Source organism: Lissotriton helveticus, chromosome 10 (genome assembly GCF_964261635.1).
Source record: "Lissotriton helveticus chromosome 10, aLisHel1.1, whole genome shotgun sequence".
NCBI classification, from domain to species: Eukaryota; Metazoa; Chordata; class Amphibia; order Caudata; family Salamandridae; genus Lissotriton; species Lissotriton helveticus.
In genome coordinates this window covers 204,840,034-204,860,978 of record NC_136071.1, presented here as the reverse complement: position 1 = coordinate 204,860,978, position 20,945 = coordinate 204,840,034, and the positions used below count along the sequence as shown (strand labels likewise).

The 20,945-nt window shown below is 44.9% G+C and overlaps 1 protein-coding gene across 5 annotated transcripts in view; it reads left to right on the top strand.

Moving 5' to 3' along the window:
- Positions 1 to 20,945, top strand: part of CCZ1 (CCZ1 vacuolar protein trafficking and biogenesis associated) — a 249,034-nt gene that overhangs the window by 167,155 nt on the left and 60,934 nt on the right. For all 5 annotated transcript variants that reach the window (XM_078665158.1, XM_078665155.1, XM_078665156.1 and 2 more), the window contains 2 exons: positions 18,403 to 18,484; positions 20,514 to 20,575. In XM_078665158.1, the coding sequence (XP_078521284.1) occupies positions 18,403 to 18,484; positions 20,514 to 20,575 (144 nt within the window). The remainder of the gene's footprint in view (positions 1 to 18,402; positions 18,485 to 20,513; positions 20,576 to 20,945) is intronic.

The following is a 20,945-nucleotide window of genomic DNA, read 5'->3' as shown; positions in this document are numbered from 1 at the left end:
AGAGAGAGAGAGAGAGAGAGAGAGAGAGAGAGAGAGAGAGATATCGATCTTGACTAGTGGAAGTTTTGACACATGGAAAGGTAGCGCAGAGGGATAATGTGCCTGCTGCAAAGAACATGTACCATGCAGATCATAAAGTGCACATAATGTAAATAGGTCAGTGGGTCACTGCTTTTGTCGGAGAGCTCCTTTTGTTGCTTGCAATTTACAAGTTAAAATCCTAACATAGAACAGTCAGCTATTAACTGTCATCCAAGAGCTCCATGCAAACTGCAAGGTATAAATTAGAGCATTATGCTTTTTCCCCAGTCTTTCATTATCCTAATGTTGCAAAAGGTGCTCACTGAGATGGAAATCAATTCTGATTATTAAAGAGAACCCCCAACCATGGTATTACGTTTTAAATTCTGAATTTGGGTTTCTCCTGACCAATCACTATTAAACTGTATTGCCTACTAGTATGGTTGTCATGTGGCTCCTAAACCTGGTAGTACTTTGTCTTGTGTAACATTTCCTATGCAGTGATTTACACACGTAAAATTGATTGCCTCTGTGTAATGTGTGTGATGTAACATACTCCAACGCCCTACACTGGTATGAGCAGCGCTGTAAATCAATTAAATGCATCTGAAAGAGAGAGAGTGTAGTTATGGAGACTTGAGGGGCATTGTTTGAAGGGTGATAGTGAAGAAATCCACGGGGTGAGGTGGTCATTGGGGGCACCAACAAACATTGTTGCACAGGGCACCACCGGCGCTAAAACCAGCCCTGTCCTTAAGGCCAGTCCGCCTCACCCATTGGTACCTCCATTGGCCTTGTTTCAGCAGTAATAGCTGCAACTCACCAGGGATCGGCAATGCAGGATTTGCACGCACACCAAATTAAGTTCGGAAACTTCACAGTCTCTCTGATTCATGCACAAGCACTTTTAACATGTCCTGCCTGCTTTGTGGTCACTGGAATTATGCAGCAGAAGAGGACAAATGATGCTGCAGTGTTGACTAAATTATGCATTAAAAAAAGGCTGCAGCGTAATGCAGTATATTTTTTTGATACTTTTTCTTTTTTGTTTTTTACATTTTACACATGCTAACAGTCTCTGGAAAGATTTTGCCTTATTAGTACCAGTGTAACATACAAATACAGCAGGGGGGCGTGGTTTAGGCGCATAGCAGAATGGCTGCCTTCTAAGGGAGCTCCACGCGCCGGAATACACATTCGATAAATACCATCCTTCCAGTCCCCCCTGCTTTTGGTGTGACTCCCCCAAGGCAAGCAGGTTTCTCAGGGGAGCAAGCTGGCGGAGTTTGGTGGCTATTGTCCCCGGAGCTGCCCTGCAAATTGCCGAGATCGAACCAGCGGGCGAGTACAGAAAATGGCGGTGATCCTGTAGCCGACCTAAGAGAGCCGTGGAGGAGGGGGTGACGAACGGCTGGTAATCGCGCGACAGGGGCTGAGGAGACCCGCGGCAGCCCCGAAGTTCTTGGAAGACGCTTTCTGGGCTAAAGGGAGCCACCAGGCTGGCGAAGGCGTGACCTGGCTGGCAAAACGTCCCCTCGCGGGGAGGTGCGGAGCAGCAGTCGATGGTGAAGGAGGCCGTCTGAAGCGGCATTGCGTGAGCAGGCTGTGGTGCGCTCCAGCCGGGGCCGAACAGGCGAAGCCGCGGTGGCAGGCTGATCGCGTCGGAGTGAGCCCAGGCGGACCTAGCTGTTGAAGGTGAGTGGGGCGCTAGCTAGAGCCGGACCTGGTGAGCCTTGCCGGCGCCGGGCGGGCGGGGTACCTAGCCCGGCTGGGGTGCGGTGCTTCGGGTGTCCGCGCTGTGCGGCTGTGGTGGGTAGCGGCTTAGGCTACATAGGGTGCGTGGGGGTGGCGGACCTCCGTGAGCTGGACAGGTGGGGGGGTGCGGCGGGGGCGCTGCCCTGGGCTCGGGATCACATACTGTGCACCTCCTGCTGGTCCTAGAAGAGTTGCCCTCACCCAGACATACCTGAAGGCTCGTCTCAGGTCGCAGCGATTGAGAGACACTTGCGTGGTGGCAGTGTTATGGTCAGGGAGACCCCATGCGCCACCAGTGAGCGGGATCGGCGGATAATTGCAGGTTACAGTCGTTGGTGCCTGGGTACCGGGAGGGAGTTATCAGACACACCGGCAGCTCGGGTGAGATCTGGGAGATGAATACAGGCTGTGTGTGCCTTCGAGGACCTGAACTGCAGTGAGACACTTGGAGGAGGCCGGGTCTGCTAACACTCCGCAATTGGCAAATCAGAGCAAAAGCAGGCGAAGCTCCACTTTGAAAATAAGAGGCTAACCAGAACTACAGATGGCTCGGGGGAGCAGGGTGATTCCACAAGTGCCTCAGGCCTGGCGGAGGGTGCGGAGGACGACATGAGATCAATCCTTCTGGAGTTACGTGCAGGAATGAAAACCATTGATAGCAAGATAGATGCTCTGGCAACGGGACTTGACCTAGTCAAAAAGAAAGTTGAGAAGCATGAACATAGGCTTGACGTTCTCGAGAATAGGGTGTCAGATGAACATGACGCACAGGCGGAAGCACGCACACAGCTACTCCAGATGGAAAAGGTGCTGGAGGTAATCAGTGCCAAGAATGAGGATTTAGAAGCGCGCTCGCGCAGGAACAACGTCCGCATTCTTGGTCTTTCGGAAACCACGCCCATAAACAAAATGGAGCCCTTCATAGATGGATTGTTGCGCGAGCTGTTTGGGCCGGCCCTGTCGGCGGTGATGATAGTGGAGAGGGTGCACCTATCACGGGCCACGGCCCAAGCCGGGTGCACCTCCGAGACCAATTATTGCACGAATCCTAAACTATGCTGACAGGGATGCCATCTTGAGAGAAGCCAGAGCCAAAGAACCAGTGGTGTATAAAGGAGACAAGCTATCGTTCTTTCCTGATTGTACACCACCGGTACAATCGGCGCGAAAAGTTTGTACCAGTGAAAAGGCTACTGAGAGAATCGGCTGTGCCCTATGCTATGCTGTATCTGGCCAAATTAAAGATCACCCACGAGGAACAATCATACTTCTTCACGGACGTGAAATCGGCACTGAAGTTCACGAAACACATCTGTAAGGCAAAACCTAAGCAGCAGTCAGCTGAACTGTCAATGTTGGAATCGGGACTGGAAGACACGGAATGAGACCGAGGGGGTTGCACTGATGAACTGCGGAGCTGCCTGGATGACACGGGCTGGTTCGACATGGACATTGGTGGGCTAGTATTGAGGAGGGGCAGTGGGGGGGACACACTGATCTGTTAGTTTTTCCATTATGGCGTTATTGATTATTGGGGGGAGTTCTGTATTACTGTTGGTGGTATTTGTACAGGTGACAAGCAGGGGGGCGAATAGTGATTCTGGCAACCGCATCTCGGTGCGAGCTCACGTGCCGAGCCTCTCCCTGATGCGGGTGTTCCCCATATGGTAACTGGGGTGACTAGGAGCAAGGAGTTTGGGATGGGGGTGTATGGTCCCGACCTGCTTGGGAGGTTGGTGTGGGTGGCGGGTGGGGAGGGATGGAGGGGAGAGTGTTGTTGTTAGTTATTTTGTATTTTGTATTTTTTTTTTCAGGCAATCCATGTTTCTTAATTGTTGGTACAAGATGGTGCTGCTGTCAGGTGCTATTCTGCTTGGCGCCCCTCAAGCACTGGATAGATGGTGGTTGATCTCGAGCTTTACACTTCTAGATGGCAGGTAGTTGTAGGCTGTTAACTTGGAATGTGCGTGGCCTCAATTCTCCCCAAAAAGTGCGGCAGGTGGTGGCATACCTGAATAGACCTCAAATCCACATCGCTCTCTTGCAGGAAACGCACCTGACCAACTATACTGAGCGGGAGGTGGCACGTAGGTGGGCGGGATTCCGCTTGGCCACATCATACTCGTCTTTTTTTTTTTTTTTTGCAGAGTTTTATATAGCGCGAACTAGAACCGAATCAGTTATCAGAGCGCTTTACATAGCACCAGTTACGTTACATGAGGACACACTTTCATTTTAGGCACGGGGAGATTAAGTGATTTGCCCAGAATCACAGGGGGTTTTTGGCGTCGTTACCGAGACTCGAACCCAGATCCCTGATATCTATTGTTAATATGTATGGACCGATTTCAGATGATCCGGCTTGTGTGGACCGTATCTGTGGAAAGCTGCGCGAGTGGCCGACCTCTCCTGCTTTGCTGTGTCCCACATGTCCGTGGAGTGTTTGGCACCTTCATCAGATTAGCGTTGTTGCTTGAGGCTCGTAGGATGGCGATCACATGGGGTGGCAGATCTAAACCTACACTTAAAGTTTGGTTGTCAGATTTAGTGTATTGTAGAGACAACATTAACACATATGTGGAGGAGCTGCCGGTCAAGTCGCGGCCGAGGGACATCTGGGACCCATTGAGACTGTATCTAATCAGCAAATCGGTGTGATGCTTTCCATGTACAAATGCTGGGGGAAGGGGGGGCACATACAGTTATAGAGCCATCGCGGGGAGGTGCATTTGCTCTTGGCTGATCGGACTGGAAGGGGGGCCGGTAGTTGATACACGGATGCTAAATTTTCACGGACTGCCTCTTTTCTTTTTTTTCTTTTTGCAGATGGATTCTTTGAGTATATTATTATTATTTCGAATAAGGATACATGGCTGTTGTTCCAACTGATGCCACAAATATTTGGGGGGATGCAGTGTCAGGGTGTAGGTTGATGTATGTGGTAGGTGGATGAGAAGTGACAAAAATATGCTTGATTTCAGTCGTCATTCTTTTCTTTATTTAGTTTGATTATTGTTTCCTATAATTGTATATTGCATATGATGTCACGATGGAGTGTCATTTTGATTTTTTTCCTCAATAAAAATGTTATTAAAAAAACCATACAAATACAGCACTGAGAAAGGCGATCAGTCATCCTTTGTGAAGGGCTGTCCACTTCGCAGCAAAATAAGTCACATTTTTTGTAACTTTTCGTCCGTTTGAGCTACAAACAATTTATTAGTTAAAATTGTCAGATTATGTATCAGATGTTGTGTTGTTTCAACTATGGCAGAGCCATAATTCTATAGAAAACATTTGCAAACTAGGATATTTTGCTATTCATGTTGGAACTGATCTGGTGGAAAAAGGGAGGCGAAGTGAGTATGACAGAAACTGCATCTAGCGGAAGGGACTAGGGAGTGAGAACTTTGCCTAGAACTCCGTGTGATGCATTGACGGATGAGTGTTGCTCCTTCAGGTCTCGTCCGATTAGGAATAAGTAGGAACCAAGCCCACGCCAGCAGTAGTTGGGGGGGAGGGTGGGAGAGGGGTAGCTAGGGGTCCTGCTGATGGTACAAGGGATGACAGATTAATAGGTGCCTAATGTGAGGACATTTGAGTTGTATATCTGCTCGAGGTGTTTCCCTATTGAGGCATCGGCACACTGAGTTTGGCCCTCTTGGAGACACCTACACAAGGATGTTGGTTGGTTGGGGAGGGCCACTGAAATACACTGACAATGTTTATCCGCTATTACCATTTGCGTTGTGGGACAGGTTATATGTTGGGTCTAGGGATTGGGTAGATATAGAAATGCAGATTCTAGACCGTCTTGCCGAGCGGATGTCATTGTTTCCTTTGATTCCTTTTTTTGGTGCTTCCTGGCTATCGCCGCCCAGCCTCAGGGATGTGGGCTAAATGGCTGTGTGATGCTTAAGCTACGACTAGTGTAAGATGTCTGTAGAAGGTGGGAAAGTCGGACCACACGACTATATATTTTCTAAATCTGCAATACAAACACAATTTACAAAAAAAATTGACAAAATGCATGACTCGGAGACAAATGGCTTGTGCTTCCACTTTTAAGCATATTTGGGACATTCTGTGATTGGAAACATGTCCCACTTTGTGAATGTATTTTAAAGTCATGCGTATCCATTGGTTGAATTAAATAACATTATAAGCTGTAACTGGTTAGTGACATGCCAAACAAATACTAAAAATTGGGATGTTTAGTGCATTCTGGCCACACGTCTGACTCCGCCCACTGATCCAATTCTTGGGTTATTCCTGCCCACTGATTCTCCTCCCACAGTTCCCCTACTTTTTTTTCCCCACTATGGCCACTGACCTGCAGTCGTGGTTACTGGGTTATCGGCAGGCCTCTCCCTTCCCCACCTAGAGCAGAGAGTGGTGACCGATGCATCGCGGTTGGGTTGGCCATCTGAAAGAGGTGATGATCAGATACCTCTGGTCTCCGGCGGGGTCTTGACTCCATAGCGACCATCTGTAGGTGAGGGCCATCTCCTTGATGTTGAAAACCTTCCTTTATCAGTCAACGGGAGGCTCGTACAGGTGCTTATGGACAACACCACCGTTATGTGGTACTGCAACAAACAGGGTCTGGACCCTATGCCAGGAGGCCTGGCAGGATCCTTGAATGCCAGGATAGACGAGCTCAGCCGTCTGTGTCTAGCGCATCATGAGTGGCACTTACACTCAGAGGTGGCATAAGGTCTGTTCTGCGATTGGGGAGAACCTAGGCTTGATCTGGGAGCGCCAGGAAACCTCTCGGTGTCAGTGCGCTATACAAGCTCCCCCTAAGATAAGATAAGATAAGATCTGTATACCACAGCCGAGAATGCTCAATGTCAGCACTTCTATGCATTTCCAAGGTGTGTCTCACTAATAGAAGCATTTTGTTTCAAGTGGAATTCCAGACTCATGTATACATTTCTGCTGATACCACTCCTCTTGCAAGTTTTCAAGCAGATCAGGACCGACAAGGCCCAAATCACTCTAGTGGCCGCGGATTGGACCCAAATAGTATGTCATCCAGAACTTCTGGCCTTGAGATTCTGTCCTCCAATCAAGCTGCTCCTGTGGCAGGGTCTGCTCTCGCAGCAGCTGGGCAGGGCCCGGCACCCAGGCCTGCGTAATCTCCACCTTCATGCTTAGAGATTTAGCTGCGACAGCTGAACACCTTCTACCTTCCTACTGAGGTGGTTGATGTCATCTTAGCAGGCAGAAGTCCCTAGACAAAAACTATATACACCAGTTGTTGGGACAAATTTGTGGTTTGGTGAGGTACTCGACAGACAGACCAATCCAGGCAAAGTTATCTGACTTTTTGTTTGTTTTGTCCCTTGTTTGGCAAGGCTTTGCTATGGGCACTGGTAAAGGGTACTTCATTGTTTCAATCTTCAATTGTTATGCGCTTTTTAAAGGTTTACAACATTTGTTTCCTCCCTTTCCCTTTGTCATGCCACAGTGGTCCTCACGTTTCTTACGTGCACTCCCGTCGAGCCGCTTCATAGCTGTCCGTCTAGACAGTGTTCCTTGCACCATAGCATCGGCGCAGTGTGTGAGTGAGCTTTAAGATCTCTGTCTGCCCTACATCATCTTTTTCCAAGACGAGCAGGTTTTGTGGGCATGGGCATTTTTCTTGCCTAAAGTTGTGATGCCATTCCACGTTATTCAAAACATGACCTTGTTGACTTTCTGTGCTCCGCCTCCCCCTTCTAAGGAGAGGGAGGGATTCCACCGTTTAGACCCCAAGAGAGTGCTGAGGATTTACATAGATTGTATGTACCAAAGAACACCATTTGTATGACCAGCTCTTTATGGGGTTCTCTGGAGTGAAAAAAGGCAAGGCTGTGCAGAAGAGAACCATCTCCCAATGGATCATTCTCTGTATTAAGATCTGCTACACGTGCCCTAAAAACAGCCTACAGAAAGATTGTGTGCTCATTCTACCAGGGCCAAAGCAGCTACCACTGCGTTGGCACACGGAGTCCCTGTCCTGGACATTTACCAGGCAGCTACGTGGGCATCCTTCCATACAGTCACAAAGCACTAAAGTCTGGACAGTCCGGTTCGCTGATAGGTGCATTTCAGCCAGTCAGTCCTGTAGGACTTTCTGGTGTGAGTCCATTCACAGACCGACCTCCAAATAGGTACTGCTTTGAAAGGTGAGAAAGCTGCGGCTAGAAGTCTCTATCAGAAGAACAAGGTTCTTACCTTCCCTAACACTCCTTCTGGAATATATTATAATTGCTGATTCCTCACCGACCCTGCCAGTTCTGTGATTGGACTCTATCCATTAATAAGATCCCATGTCTAGCGATATGCACACTAGTTACACTAACTTGCTTTAGGGCACTGCATGTGGGTAATGCAGACACTCTTGAAATAATAATAATTGACAGCAACTGAAGTCCGCACACAGTAGTGGCACCTCTATAGACCCCGCACATTATTTCCAGTACAGAACGGCATCAGTGCGGAGCCACACAGCACCGTCTACTGGTGCGCATGGGTACTGCTTAAAATTTTCCAGATCCATTCTGACGCTTAGGGAAACATTCAAAATGTGAGGAATCTGCGGCTAGATAGTTTATACTGAAAGGCCATTACCGAAAGTAACTTGTTCAATAATGATTTGCCTAAATCACATACATCTGCACCTATTTGTGTATTTTGCTCAACTACCTATTTTTGTGACGTCTGCGTACATTAATCTTGCATCTGTCCTACGTATTTTGTTTTTTACTTTTAAGTCAAACCTGCGCAAAAACTGCCCCTCGTATTTAGTCGATTAATGAAGTACCTTCTGCTGTCACAGAAAGGGTACTCCCTTTTGAAATCTCCCTCTTAAATCGAGTTAAACTATACCAAAGGTGATCTGAAGCTCTGTGGCAGGAGCATATATTGTTGAAAGATTGTTCCCATGAAGCAGGGACCAGAATCACCAGAAAGCCGCACACTTTTCACCCACTATAATATGATTGGAACACATCCCATGAATTTTGAGTTGATTTAAAGGCAGTCCTCATTCTCTATACTCTCTATTGATCTCAGGGTGTCTGTTGTACGTTTGTGTGAATGTTGGAGAACGAAAGCATAAAACTCCTGCTGTTCAGGGTTTTCTCTTGTTAGAAATAGCTTTGCGAGATTAGCCAAGCCCCTATCGTTTCCACCCCCAGCCCTTCTGTCATCTGACACGTGTCTATGCACATACTTTTGCATCATCATCAAAACAGACCACACACTTTTTTTGTGGGAAAACTGCCACAAGTTTATTCATATCCTGTTATGCATTCCTCTGCTGCTGGCCACCAAAAGTGGAATATCCAGGTGTGGCGCCCACCTAAATACCCTGCTGCCCTCCTGGAAAGTGACATCATGCCAGGGTTCAGGTGGGAGGCGAGAGCACGCTCTCACCGTGGCCTGCTGCAAGAAAAAATACTAACCTGGGCAGTGAGGAAACACTAGGGTGACCAACCGTCCGTAAATTTCACGGACAGTCCGTAATTTCGGCCGTCTGTCCGTTGTCCGTGAAGGATTCTTTAACGGACGCCATTTGTCCGTAATTTTAACCGGGCACCGGTCGCACCACCCTAAAGCCGGCACAGCTTCCACCCACCTCCCTTCTCGACTCCGATGCTGTTGAGGTCGGGTGTAACAGACTTCGATGCAGTACCACGGCTCAGATACCCAGCAGCATTGGAGAGGCACAGCGGGATGGCAACACTCACACCTTCAGGCCTTGATGAGCTGTTAAGAGGTGCTTGAAGGTGACTGTGAGAGGGGCTGCAGCTTTAGGAGCAGGGGCATCTATTCAGATGCAAACAGCCCTGAATTTGTCATGTCTCTGCAATTTAGAGGGGCCTCACACATTCCCTTTCTGCCCAGGGCCCCAAACATCGTAGAAACGGCCCTGATTACACCGAGGCAGCACGTGGTTCTCTTCACAGAGCTTAATTACTGTCACTAAATTGTAAACAAACCTCGGTTCTTCAAACATGCAGTCTATAATGTAATAAAATAAAGAAATGGCACAATCGCACCCACACTGATGAACAAAGTATGGAGGACAATCAGTTAAATAGGTTCTCTTGGAGTATCTCCTCTAAGTACTGTACATCACAGTGGGGGGTGGCAAAATGGCAAAACTAACAATTTGGAAAGAGAGCCTGTCTTCTCGATGTATTGTCCAGGAGGGGGTGAGGAGCCCTACCCCACCCTGGAAGAGACCAAGATGATTCTAGAATACTGCATGCCCACCCTGGTGGATCCTGTTTCCCCTCCTGTGGTGGCTCCTGCCTCCCTCAGCCTGTGATGGCCCCTGTCCCCCTCCTGTGGTGGATCCTGTCTCTGCCCTGGCTGGGTGGCTTCTGTCCCAGTCCTGGAATTGCTCCTGCAGCCAGGGTGAAGTTCTTGATGGACCTCTTCTCGAAAAGGCTCAGCCAAAATTAATATGAAAAGGTGGGTGAGTGAGTAAGTGAAGGGATGGGTGGATGGCTGGATGAATTAGTGAAATGGTGAATGGATGATTGAAAGATTGAATAGATGGATAATGAGAGAGGATGGATGGATTGGTGAGTGAGTGGGAGGATGGAGGAGAGAAAAGCTAAATAGCTGGATGTATGGGTGGAAGGGTAGCTGGATGGGTAAAAGGGTGGATGGATGAGTGGGAGGATGGATGAGCGAAAAGGTGGATGATTGAGTGAGTGGGTGGATGGATGAGTGAAATGATGGATGGAATGATGAATTGATAAGTGCAAGGGTGAATGGATGGACAGATGAGTGAAAGGGTGGATGTAAGGATGGATGGATGAGTGAGTGAAAGGGAGGGTAGATGGACAAAAGGATGAATAGATGAGTGAAGGAGTGAAAGGATAAATGGATGAGAGAAAGGATGGGTGAGTGATAGGGTCAATGGATGGATTCATGAGTGGATGAGTAGATGGATGGATGGGTGGGTGGGTAGATGGATGGAAGGAAGGATTGCTAAGTGAAAGGGTCGATGGAGAGAGAAAGGGCGGATGGATGACTGAAAGGGTGGGTGGATGAATGGATGGATGGATGGGGGTATAAGAGTGGATGGATGAGTGTACAGATGGATAGGGTGAAAGGATGGATGGATAATGGATGGATGAGTGAAATTGTAGATGGAAGGATACATGATGGGTAGGTTTGCAAATGGTTGAATATGTTTGGCTATGGCTGGGCTTATTTATATACTATTGTGCGACCTCTGGTGTGTCTGTAAAACGTATCCAATTGTCCTGAATTTTGACCTCCTGTACTGAATTTGTGTCCTGAATTTTGACCCTTTGTCCTGAATTTTTACAGTCACCGTCCTGAATTTGCACCAATGCCAGTTGATCACCCTAAGGGGCTTCCCCCTCTAGTGCCCCCCCCCCCCCTGCGGGTGACGTGCCCATCCACCAACCCGCTGTCCGGAGTAGTTTTGCTGCTTCCTTAAAAGGATGTACAGCCCAGTAAACGTTTGCCTTTGAAAGTGCCACTGTTAAAGAAATATGTTTTATATCCTGAGCGTAGCCTACGTACGGTTAAAAAACGCCCCTGCTCGGTGATTAGGCGGATGATGGCTCCACCAAGGAAGGGCACGTGAAGTTGTGTGTAAAATGCTTTCCAGACCAGTCTTGGATTCAGTCCGCAAACCCGCACACTCCGCTTTGATCAGAAAGAAGGAGGCTTGGAGTTTGAGCTTGCAAAATCAAAGTAATTCGAAACGGCCCACGGCCCCCTCAGCTGTGTTCGATTTTAGGCTTTTTACTGACACGCCACAGCTGCTCCTGGCGTACGATTTCATTCGGGAATAGCCCGCCGGCGCTTCCGTCCTCGAGACTGGCCGGTCAGCAGCCTCGCGGCGCGAGGGTTCGAGCCCGGAAACCCCCCTCAAACGCGACCGGCCGGATTACTGATCCCACTGGGCCAGAAATGCCCTCTTTAGGTTAGAGGTTTTACGTTTTAAACAGAGGAGGAAGATACACGCATTTTTAAGGTTTTTTAATGGTACCCAGACGGCCAATATCCTCTCCATTTATACAAATTAAAAATGTCCGTCTTTGAAGAGCAAGTCCGCTTTCACGGCCTGAGAGCACAGCGGTCACTTGCTTTATGCGATCATCAGAAAGAGACCTTTAAATTAATATTGGGGTTTAGTACCACCAATGTTACCACCACCAGTACCACAATTACCACCATCATCAGTTGCCTCTAACAGTACCTGTTCCACCGGTATCACCACCATCAGTACCACCACCACCTGTGCCACTGTACCACCGCCATACTGCAGCGACTAACATTACCACCATTGTTAGTTCCACCACCACTAGTATGAGCATTACTACCGCCGGCACTACCATCAGTGCCACCCTCAATAATACTACTATCACCACCACCACTGTCAGTACCACCAGTTCCAACACCACCAGTACCACCACCAGCACCAAAAGATCCATCAGTATCACTGCCACTACCATGATGCCCAGTAACACCACCACTACTGTCCTACAGTCCTACCACCAGGATCCTCACGACCAGTACCACCTCGTCCAATAATATTGAATAACCACCTTACACAGTAGTGCATAGGCGAGGGAAAACGTTCGCTTAGGGCTCATTAGTATTCTCTAAGGACTCCTGCTCTCCATCCCACAGAATATTTGCACAGGAAGGGGATCTGCCCTTCTGGAGCACAGAGGGATTGTTGACCATTCGGGCACCACACCGCCATTTTGACTTTGGGAATTCACACACTACATGTTTTAGTAAATCTATTACTGTTGTTGCATTAATGGTGGGCTTTTATTAGTGCGGTATTATATGCTAAAACGTATGGTAGTGCAAACAGCCTGCCTAAATATAACTTCTACGCATGGTGCAAGGATGCTAACCGTTTCTTTTGAATTGTTGTGTATACAAACTACCCAAGAGCCATTTGAAGAGTATGTTCCAACACTTAAAATCACGCATTTTGATTCTTAGCTGTTTGGAAAGTTCCTGTCTCTCTTTGTCTATATCGATGATAGGTGTCCAACATAGGCCCAAGAGTGCCTGTATCGTCCCAGAATTTCTGGATAGCAGCTATGTAAATGGTTTTCATTGAGATTTATTGCGCGTAAATGCATGTGGAACATCCGACATAGGGACTGTTCTCAAGGACCTGAGTTTGACGCAATATAGAGTATCAGTCTGATGCTTTTTGGATCTTTGACTTGTTTGTGCCACTGTCCATCACAGGAATATGGGCATCACAGAAGCCCCATTTGTCTTCAAGTAGTAAGGTGGTATGCCAGGATGGAAGATGATGTCACTGGTTGCATGCTCTAAAGCATGGACACTCGCAAATATTTCTCCAGGGGACACAAAGTATGGTCTATGAAGTGACTAAGGGCCGCACTGATGCCAGCAAGGTGTAGGTTGGGGTGAGGAACATATGTAAGGTGGGTGTATGGGAAGCAACGTATTTACATCTAGTGGCTGAATTGTACAATTTTAAATCAGAAAACCTGGGATTAATCCCGGCTTCCCCCCTTGACCCTTTTATGTGATCCGTGGCAATTATATTTTTCACTGTCTCCTTTTTCTTCATTATCACTTATAAGAGATCCTCAAAATGCTCGATTTCGGGACTTATTCAGTACAAAACCTTCTCTTGAGTTTTATTTATTACATCATTACATCATAATATTGTCCATGTTTAATCGCAACCAAGGCCACCAGTAGGATGCACATGACAACTGATTTGCCTCTTAGTTCACTATTGGCATTGTTGTCTGGGTGGGTGAAAGCAACAATGTTTCTAAATATGTTTAAAAACTATAATAAAAAAAAAATACTTCAAAGCAGCAAATTGATCTGATTTACTAATGTGGAAGGCTTCTACGTGTTAAAATACACTTTTTTTTTTCATTTTGAAGAGGCTTTATCTTACGTTTGTTCTAAGATTGTCTTTAAAAATGAAGGCGTTTCAAAGCGGTTCTGGACACCTCAGTTACTGTCCTTTCTTTAACTGCAGATAACATGTAAATAAATGCTTGCCAGTTTATTTAACATCATTCTGAATGATAGTGCTAAATAAGGTAAACACCAGCCCAGCAATGCGTTTGACCAGGAGGCTGCATGTAAAGGTCAGGAGGGCCGTAAGTGACCCCAAGCCGTACTTTGAGTATCACTGCTCTAAAGATAGTTATTTAAGGCACCATTTTTTCTTACTGGGCAAAGTAGTCACTGCAGGAATGTCTGTTCTTTTTCTTTATTTACTCCTTCCTTCATTCGAAATTCGTACCAACTCCATTATTTATTTTTACGAATGCAAACACTACACATGTTTAATTTTGTCCATGTACCAGGGTTGTAATAATTGTGACTCTCAACACCACTGTTTGTGGACGTGTGCAGTGGCTGTATCTTCTTGTGAAATAGTCAGACATAGCTGTAAAATCTTAAATGTATATACAGGTATTGACTGTGCATGCTTTACAATGGGATTTTTAGTGATTTGATTGTTTATGTACATAGTTCACATTCATCCGAGATTGCTTCAGAGCGCTATAATAGATGAAGATAGATACAGTAGCCTTTGAAACAAAAAGTTGGTCTCTAGTCCAAATGTCTGTCTGAACAGAAATGTCTTAAGCTCTTTTTAGTGTTTCTCAAAATAGCACAGGAATGAGCGCCAAAGGATGGTGAGCACCAGACCATGAGTGCAAGCAGCAATTGACAGTTGTTGGAAACTGACCTTTGCCGATATTGCCCAGAATTCAATGTATTACTTGATTGTCAAGTCAAGGAATGCTTTATTTGATTGTTTTTGTTCCAATCATAAAAGCACAAATACATCAGAAACATTCACATAAAATTACATTCGAAATTACACAGGATAAGCATGCTACTTCGGACCCCACAAAGGATTAGTTGTGAATCAGTATAGTGAAGTATTAAATTAATTTGAGTGGTGGACATGTCAGGCTGTTATTTGGGATTGAAAAGGATAGTGGAGGGATAGAAGGGAAGGATTTTGACTTTTTATTTTTTTTAATTTCTTTGTTTTGGAGCTCATAGCAGTAGGAGGAGGCTTGAGATGAGTAAAAGGGAGGTGGAGGGGAAGTAGTCAGAGGTAGGGTTTAGAAAGGCTTTTTTGGGGGATCGGAATAGTAAATAGAGGTATGCGATGATGCAAGGAGGGGTGGAGTAGGGAAGAGTCTCAAAATGGTTATTTCTGGGATCATATTAGTGGTGTGGAGTTTGGGATGAAGGAGAGAGTGGAGGTGATGACTATATTTATAGAGATATAGGGTGAGAATTAGGCTAGTGCATTGGAAAGAGTGGTAGAAAGAGGTTTGGGATGAGTCAGAGTTGAGCTAGAGGATATATTGAGAGCGGTATAGGGTGAAAACTAGGGTAGTGCATTGGATATGCTGAATTAGAAGAAAAGTAATACATAAGTAAAAGTAATAAATATATAGATCCAAAAGTAATAACGATATAGATCCATAAGTACATGGAAGGTATATAGATGCATAAAGAAAGGTAGTATATGTAGATTAAAGATGCATTAAATAAACTGGCTTTCAAGTGTTGTACTTTAAATTAGTTTTATTTTTATATATATATATATATATATATTTTTAGATCAATAGTGAAGCAATTGTAGATAATTAGTTATGATAAAAAGATTTCCTTATTTATGCAGTCACTTATATACGTGTTAAATCATAGAATAATGTAACTATCAGTAATATGTACATTTGTTAAGCATAACTAATGAATATCTATATATAACATAAGTACTCTACATGTTTATACAAAGCAATACACATAAATAGGTGCAGATCTATAGTACAAATAAATCCTTATATACAGAGAGATATGCTGTATATTTCTATCTGTTTACATATGGTGGTTTTGTGGGGAAGAGCCAATTCTTGAGTAGTTTTCTGAAGATAAGGTGGTTATCCGTGGATCTTATGTTGAGGGGTAAAGAGTTCCATAGTTTGGCTGCTTGAACAGAGAATGATGTGGCACCCACTGTTTTTTTTTTCTTGTATCTTGGGATTTTGAGGCAAGGTGCCACTCTAGACCGGAGATTCCTTTGTTGAATGTGTTTGGTGATTTTATTCCTAATGAAGAGCGGTCCCGTTCCATGTATCGCTTTGTGGGTGATACAAAGCAGTTTGCATGTAGATCTTGTGGCAACTGGTAACCAATGCAGGGTTTTCAAGGCAGGAGAGATGTGGCTCTGCAGTTTTATACGAAAGAGTAGTCTTGCAGCCGAAATCTGAATACGTTGTAGTCTTTTCATGGATGTTAATGGTGATCCCTGGTAGAGGCTGTTGGCGTAATCGAGTTTGGACAAAACAAGGGAGATGGTAGCCTGGACCTTGAGTGGAAATCCCAAATGGGGGATGATTAGTCGCAGAGTTTTTATAGTAATAAAGCTTGATCTTGCTAGTTTGTCCACTTGGCATTCGATAGCTTGGAGTCCATGGTCATTCCAAGGTTTCTTACTTACTTTGATATTTTAGGCGGTGTTCCCCGATCATCAGGCCACATGGCGAGCGGATCATCATTTTTTCAGTTGCCACTTGTGAGTATTTCTGTTTTGGGAGCCTTCAGTTTGAGATGGCTCCACGTCATCCATTGATCCACAGCTCTGAGACAACTGAAAATTGGCAAGTTTCCAAAGTCTTTGGGGCATTGCCGTTGAAGGAGTGTTTGCATGTCATCTGCATAGTATAGCATGTGAGGTGAAATTGATTGATCACTGCAGTTAATGACTTCATGTAGAAGTTGAAAGCATGGGCGAGATTATAGAACCTTGAGGGACCCCTGCTTTTGTGAAGTACGATTTGGACGAGAAAGGTGGGGTATGGATGGCATTAGTTCTGGTGCAAAGGTAGGACACGATCCAGTCTAGAGCAGTCCCCTCTATGCTGGCTTCATAGAGTCTTTGTTTCAGAGTCAACCCTGTCAAAGGCAGCTGAGAGGTCCAAGAGAAGTAGTGCAGCAACCCCGTTGCAGGCAGCTGTGATCTTAAGGTCATCCCAGATGGCAAGGAGGGCAGATTCTGTGCCTCTTCATGGACAAAATCCCGTTTGGAAATCTGAAGGTATGGGATTCTCTTCAATAAATTGTAACATCTGGGCAAAAGCTGCTCTTTCTATCAGTTTGTCCAGGAAAGGTCATTTGAAATCGGTCTGTAGTTGTCAGGCTTCAGCTGGTCCAAGATTGTATTCCTCAGTAATGGACGTATGTATGACTTTTTGAGTTCTTCTGGAAATATTCTGGTAGTTAAGGAGTTGTTGATGATTCTCCTTACTGGAGTGGTAGCAGAGGTTGTTAGAAGAATTGTCTTGAAGGTTTGCTGTGGACACAAGTCAGAAGGGCTGCCAGCAGGCCTGCTTGCTTTGACCAGGTCCATAAATTCATCGTTAAAAATGTGTTGGAAGGAACAGAGAGGCTGGGTTAGAGTATTCTTGGATTGTAGCTTTGTAAGAGGGTTAGTGCTGATGCTTTGTCTCTGTTTTAAATATGATGGTTTTGGATCAAAAAGTTGGTGGCATGTGAAAATTATACAAGTGTTGTGAAACGAATAAAAACTTCTATTTTCCTTCCTCACTTTACAAAAAGATAACTGTTGATCCTCTTGTTTGAGGCAGGTAAAGCATTTTGGAGTCTTGTTTCTGGGTGTCACAGGGAACCACAATCCATTTCTGCCTTAGAGCAATGAGGACAGACATGAGTTGTTGCTCACAGGACCACAACCTGTACCAATCATTTTATTGAATCATTTAGTCAGTAAACAATGATGGATTCTGTCCATGATCATCTCTGTACACAACACCCACAACATTGCAAATCACAATTAATATAGGTAATGACGTGGGTGGGATTTTTGCATTGAAAATACACCTACGCCCTTTTCTAGAATATCAATATGTTTGTATACAGCTGTTTCAAATGTCCGCAGCAGTGGATTTTGGTATTTGTCTAATTTTCTATGAATGAAGGCGATCAACAAAGTATTGTGCAAAAGGCACCTGAGGGAGTAGCTTCATAATACATTGAATGTAGCACAACAAACACTGCACAGTGTTCAGGTTATGGTGCTTATTTTTATTCAGCGCCACAATGCCGTTTTGGATCTTTTAATGATTGTCCCTTTTAAATCTGAAGAACATAGTAACTCCCATTACCCGCTCCCTCAGAATTACATAGTCTGCGAGTTATCGCCGATCCAGTAAATTTCACTGCAGGGACTTCAGCTGCTAGAGGAAGCCAAATCCCAGGTGGGGTAAAATGAGGACTAATAGAGGAGAGCAGACTGATTTGCCTGGTAAATCCCAATTTCTTGGGTAAACTTGGGGTTCAACCTGTAGTCCCTGGTAACTGTGCACCCCAGAGTTACTGGTATCCCAGGCACTGGTAAGTCTGGAGGTGTGAAATTACAACCACCAAATCCAGGGCACTCTTTAGTGTATATCCCAGAAGGATGGTTTCTTGCTTTGGAGGACTGACTTTGTGTCACCATGCCATTATATAGTGTAATCATTTGTTATATCCTGAAATGTGACTATACATTTTTAACTATTCTCCTATTTTTTCCAGGAGTGGTTTGGAACAAGACGACATGAGAATTTTGTACAAATATCTCACAACGTCACTTTTTCCGAGGTACATTGAACCTGAGGTAAGGATGGCTCCTAAGTATATTTCAGTTAATTTAGTTTCTAAGCTTAGGATGTGTTATTTTCAAGAGGCTTGTCAAGTTTTAAAGGCTAACATTAGAATGAGTTCAAGAGCAAGTAATGGCAGAGAGTAACAGTTGCGTACACTATTTTAACCGAATACAAGCACTCCACAATTAAGTATTGGCAATAAAAATCATTTCGGATTTTGTACGGGGGAAACACATAAGGTTTTACCACATATCATTAATACACATCAGAACTACACCATGGGGAGAGTCACTGCAGACTTCCCTAACACAAAGAACAAGCACAAGACAGGTGGCAGCAATGCAAGGTTCCTTAATATATACAGAAAATTAACTGCAACAGGAACAGCAGTGAACACTTCCACCCACCCACACATAGCAGGCGCAGCAGCAATGCAGGCTTCCCTGTGTGTTTTAATGATATTGTGTGATGGTGCACTTGTATGGTGGCGTTTGGTAGTATTCAATGGTTTGTTGAGTTTTGTTAGCTAATATGTTAGTCAGTGTTTTTGTAAAGGTGAGTGTTATGTCTGTGAGTGGAGAGAGAAATGGGATGAATGGATGTGATGGTTCTGCCAGCAAAGTATTGTGCTTTGCTCCTTGCTTGCACCCCATCCTACCTTGCATGATACCTCAAATGCAGCAGGCCACAAGGGCAGATAGAACATCAGCCAGGTTCATGGCTTCCGCAATGGAACCTTTACCACTGGTGGAAGCCATCTCTAGAAGCACCAGGAAGGAGGATGGAAGCGCACAGCAGCCGCACTGCATGGGTTGGACTAAGCGTGTCCACTAATACTCCGTTCTGGAGATCCATCCATCCATCCTTCACTTCAATGGATTAGTCATTTTGCTCAGTGGAAATGTATTAGCAGATGAGAGCGGGACAGACGCTGAGGGTCAGTGGTCAATACAGAACACAGACTGGAGGGTGTTGAAGAATATTACATAGGGATAGAAGGGGACTTAGACAGGTAGAGGAATTTTCTTTGTTTCATCTGATGTTTTTCATACTTTACATTTTTCTGCCAGCGAGTGACCCAGGCTCTGTGGAATAATGAAGGTTAGATGTGGGGAGGTGTATGTAGAAGCAGAGAATCTGACGTAGAAACGTAGAAGAAGTAGAGCTGGATGGGAGGAGAGAAAGATTAATTGGGAGAGGGAAGAGACTTTGCTGGAGAGAGTCATACTACGATAGCTAGACAAGAATAAAAGATGGTAGGTAGAGATACCGAAAAATTGTGACCAGATTAAAAGAGATGGCAAGAGAGGGAGATTAGAGACGGAAAGTACTCTTCAGGCAGTGGACTTAAAGGTCTGCACATCCAACACCAGATCGGAAAGTGGAGTCTGTGCTGACATAATGCCACACTCTTTGGTTGTTTACCTAAAAATCAACATAAGCTGGTGTGTACTGCATGGAAGACACCCCAGTATCCCTGTTGAGGTCTTCCATTACAGAATCCTATATCCCACTGGCAGTGGATTTAGCCATATGGCAGTTGGGTGTACACATACATTTGTTTTCTAATTTCTCGCATGAACCACTTGGTTATTTTATCAGCTCTCTGTTTTCAAGAGTCTGGGTAGCCATGCTATAGTGTGTACTGCGTTGGCCATAAGTAAATCAAATTGGACTATTCTGTGTTGACCATGCATTACACTAACATTTTCATGCTGTACACTAAATTGAGGTATGTTTTGGTATGGTATAATGGTGAAACTGTAAACTAATTTTAGAGTATGTTATGATGATCAATGCGTGAGCTTAGAGTTGATATGTTTGCTATACTCTACACTCAGAGTAGGATATTTTGGTCAAACTGTGCACAAGATTGGCCATAGTGCAGACTACATTTTATTGGTTCTTCTAGTTGACTTGGACATTCAGCCTGAAGTTTCAGCTTATCACATGTACCTTGGTTAGAATTTAGCTGTTTTCCATCACAATGTTTTCTTTAATGAAATTTTAATTTCTCTATACTTTGTCTTTTTTATTCAGTTAGCAGGGAGAGACTCCCCAATCCGTGCAGAAATGCCTGGAAATTTGCAGCACTATGGAAGGTACATTTGGAGTGATAATTGAACCGTAAATATGATTCTTCCCAAGCTTCAACCCTTCTACATTTACAGAGTTATTTCTAAAATATATTTTCTGTTACATGTTTTGAACTTCCTCTTGAGCATTTATTTAGCCAAAATGTTATTTTATTGTAGTATTTATATAATGTTTACTACTTTAGGCGGGGTGGTGACACTTTTGCCCTCTTGCGCAGCATGCTTCAATGAGTAGGGTATGTGGTTGGAGTGTTGTCTTAGTATTTAGCTTATGCATGCAGTGTTTTCATGTCGTGTGTGATGACCACTGAGATGCTGGAATTGTGTAATGGGACGCAGCACTTGACAGTGTTATATGTGAATAAGTGTATGAGGT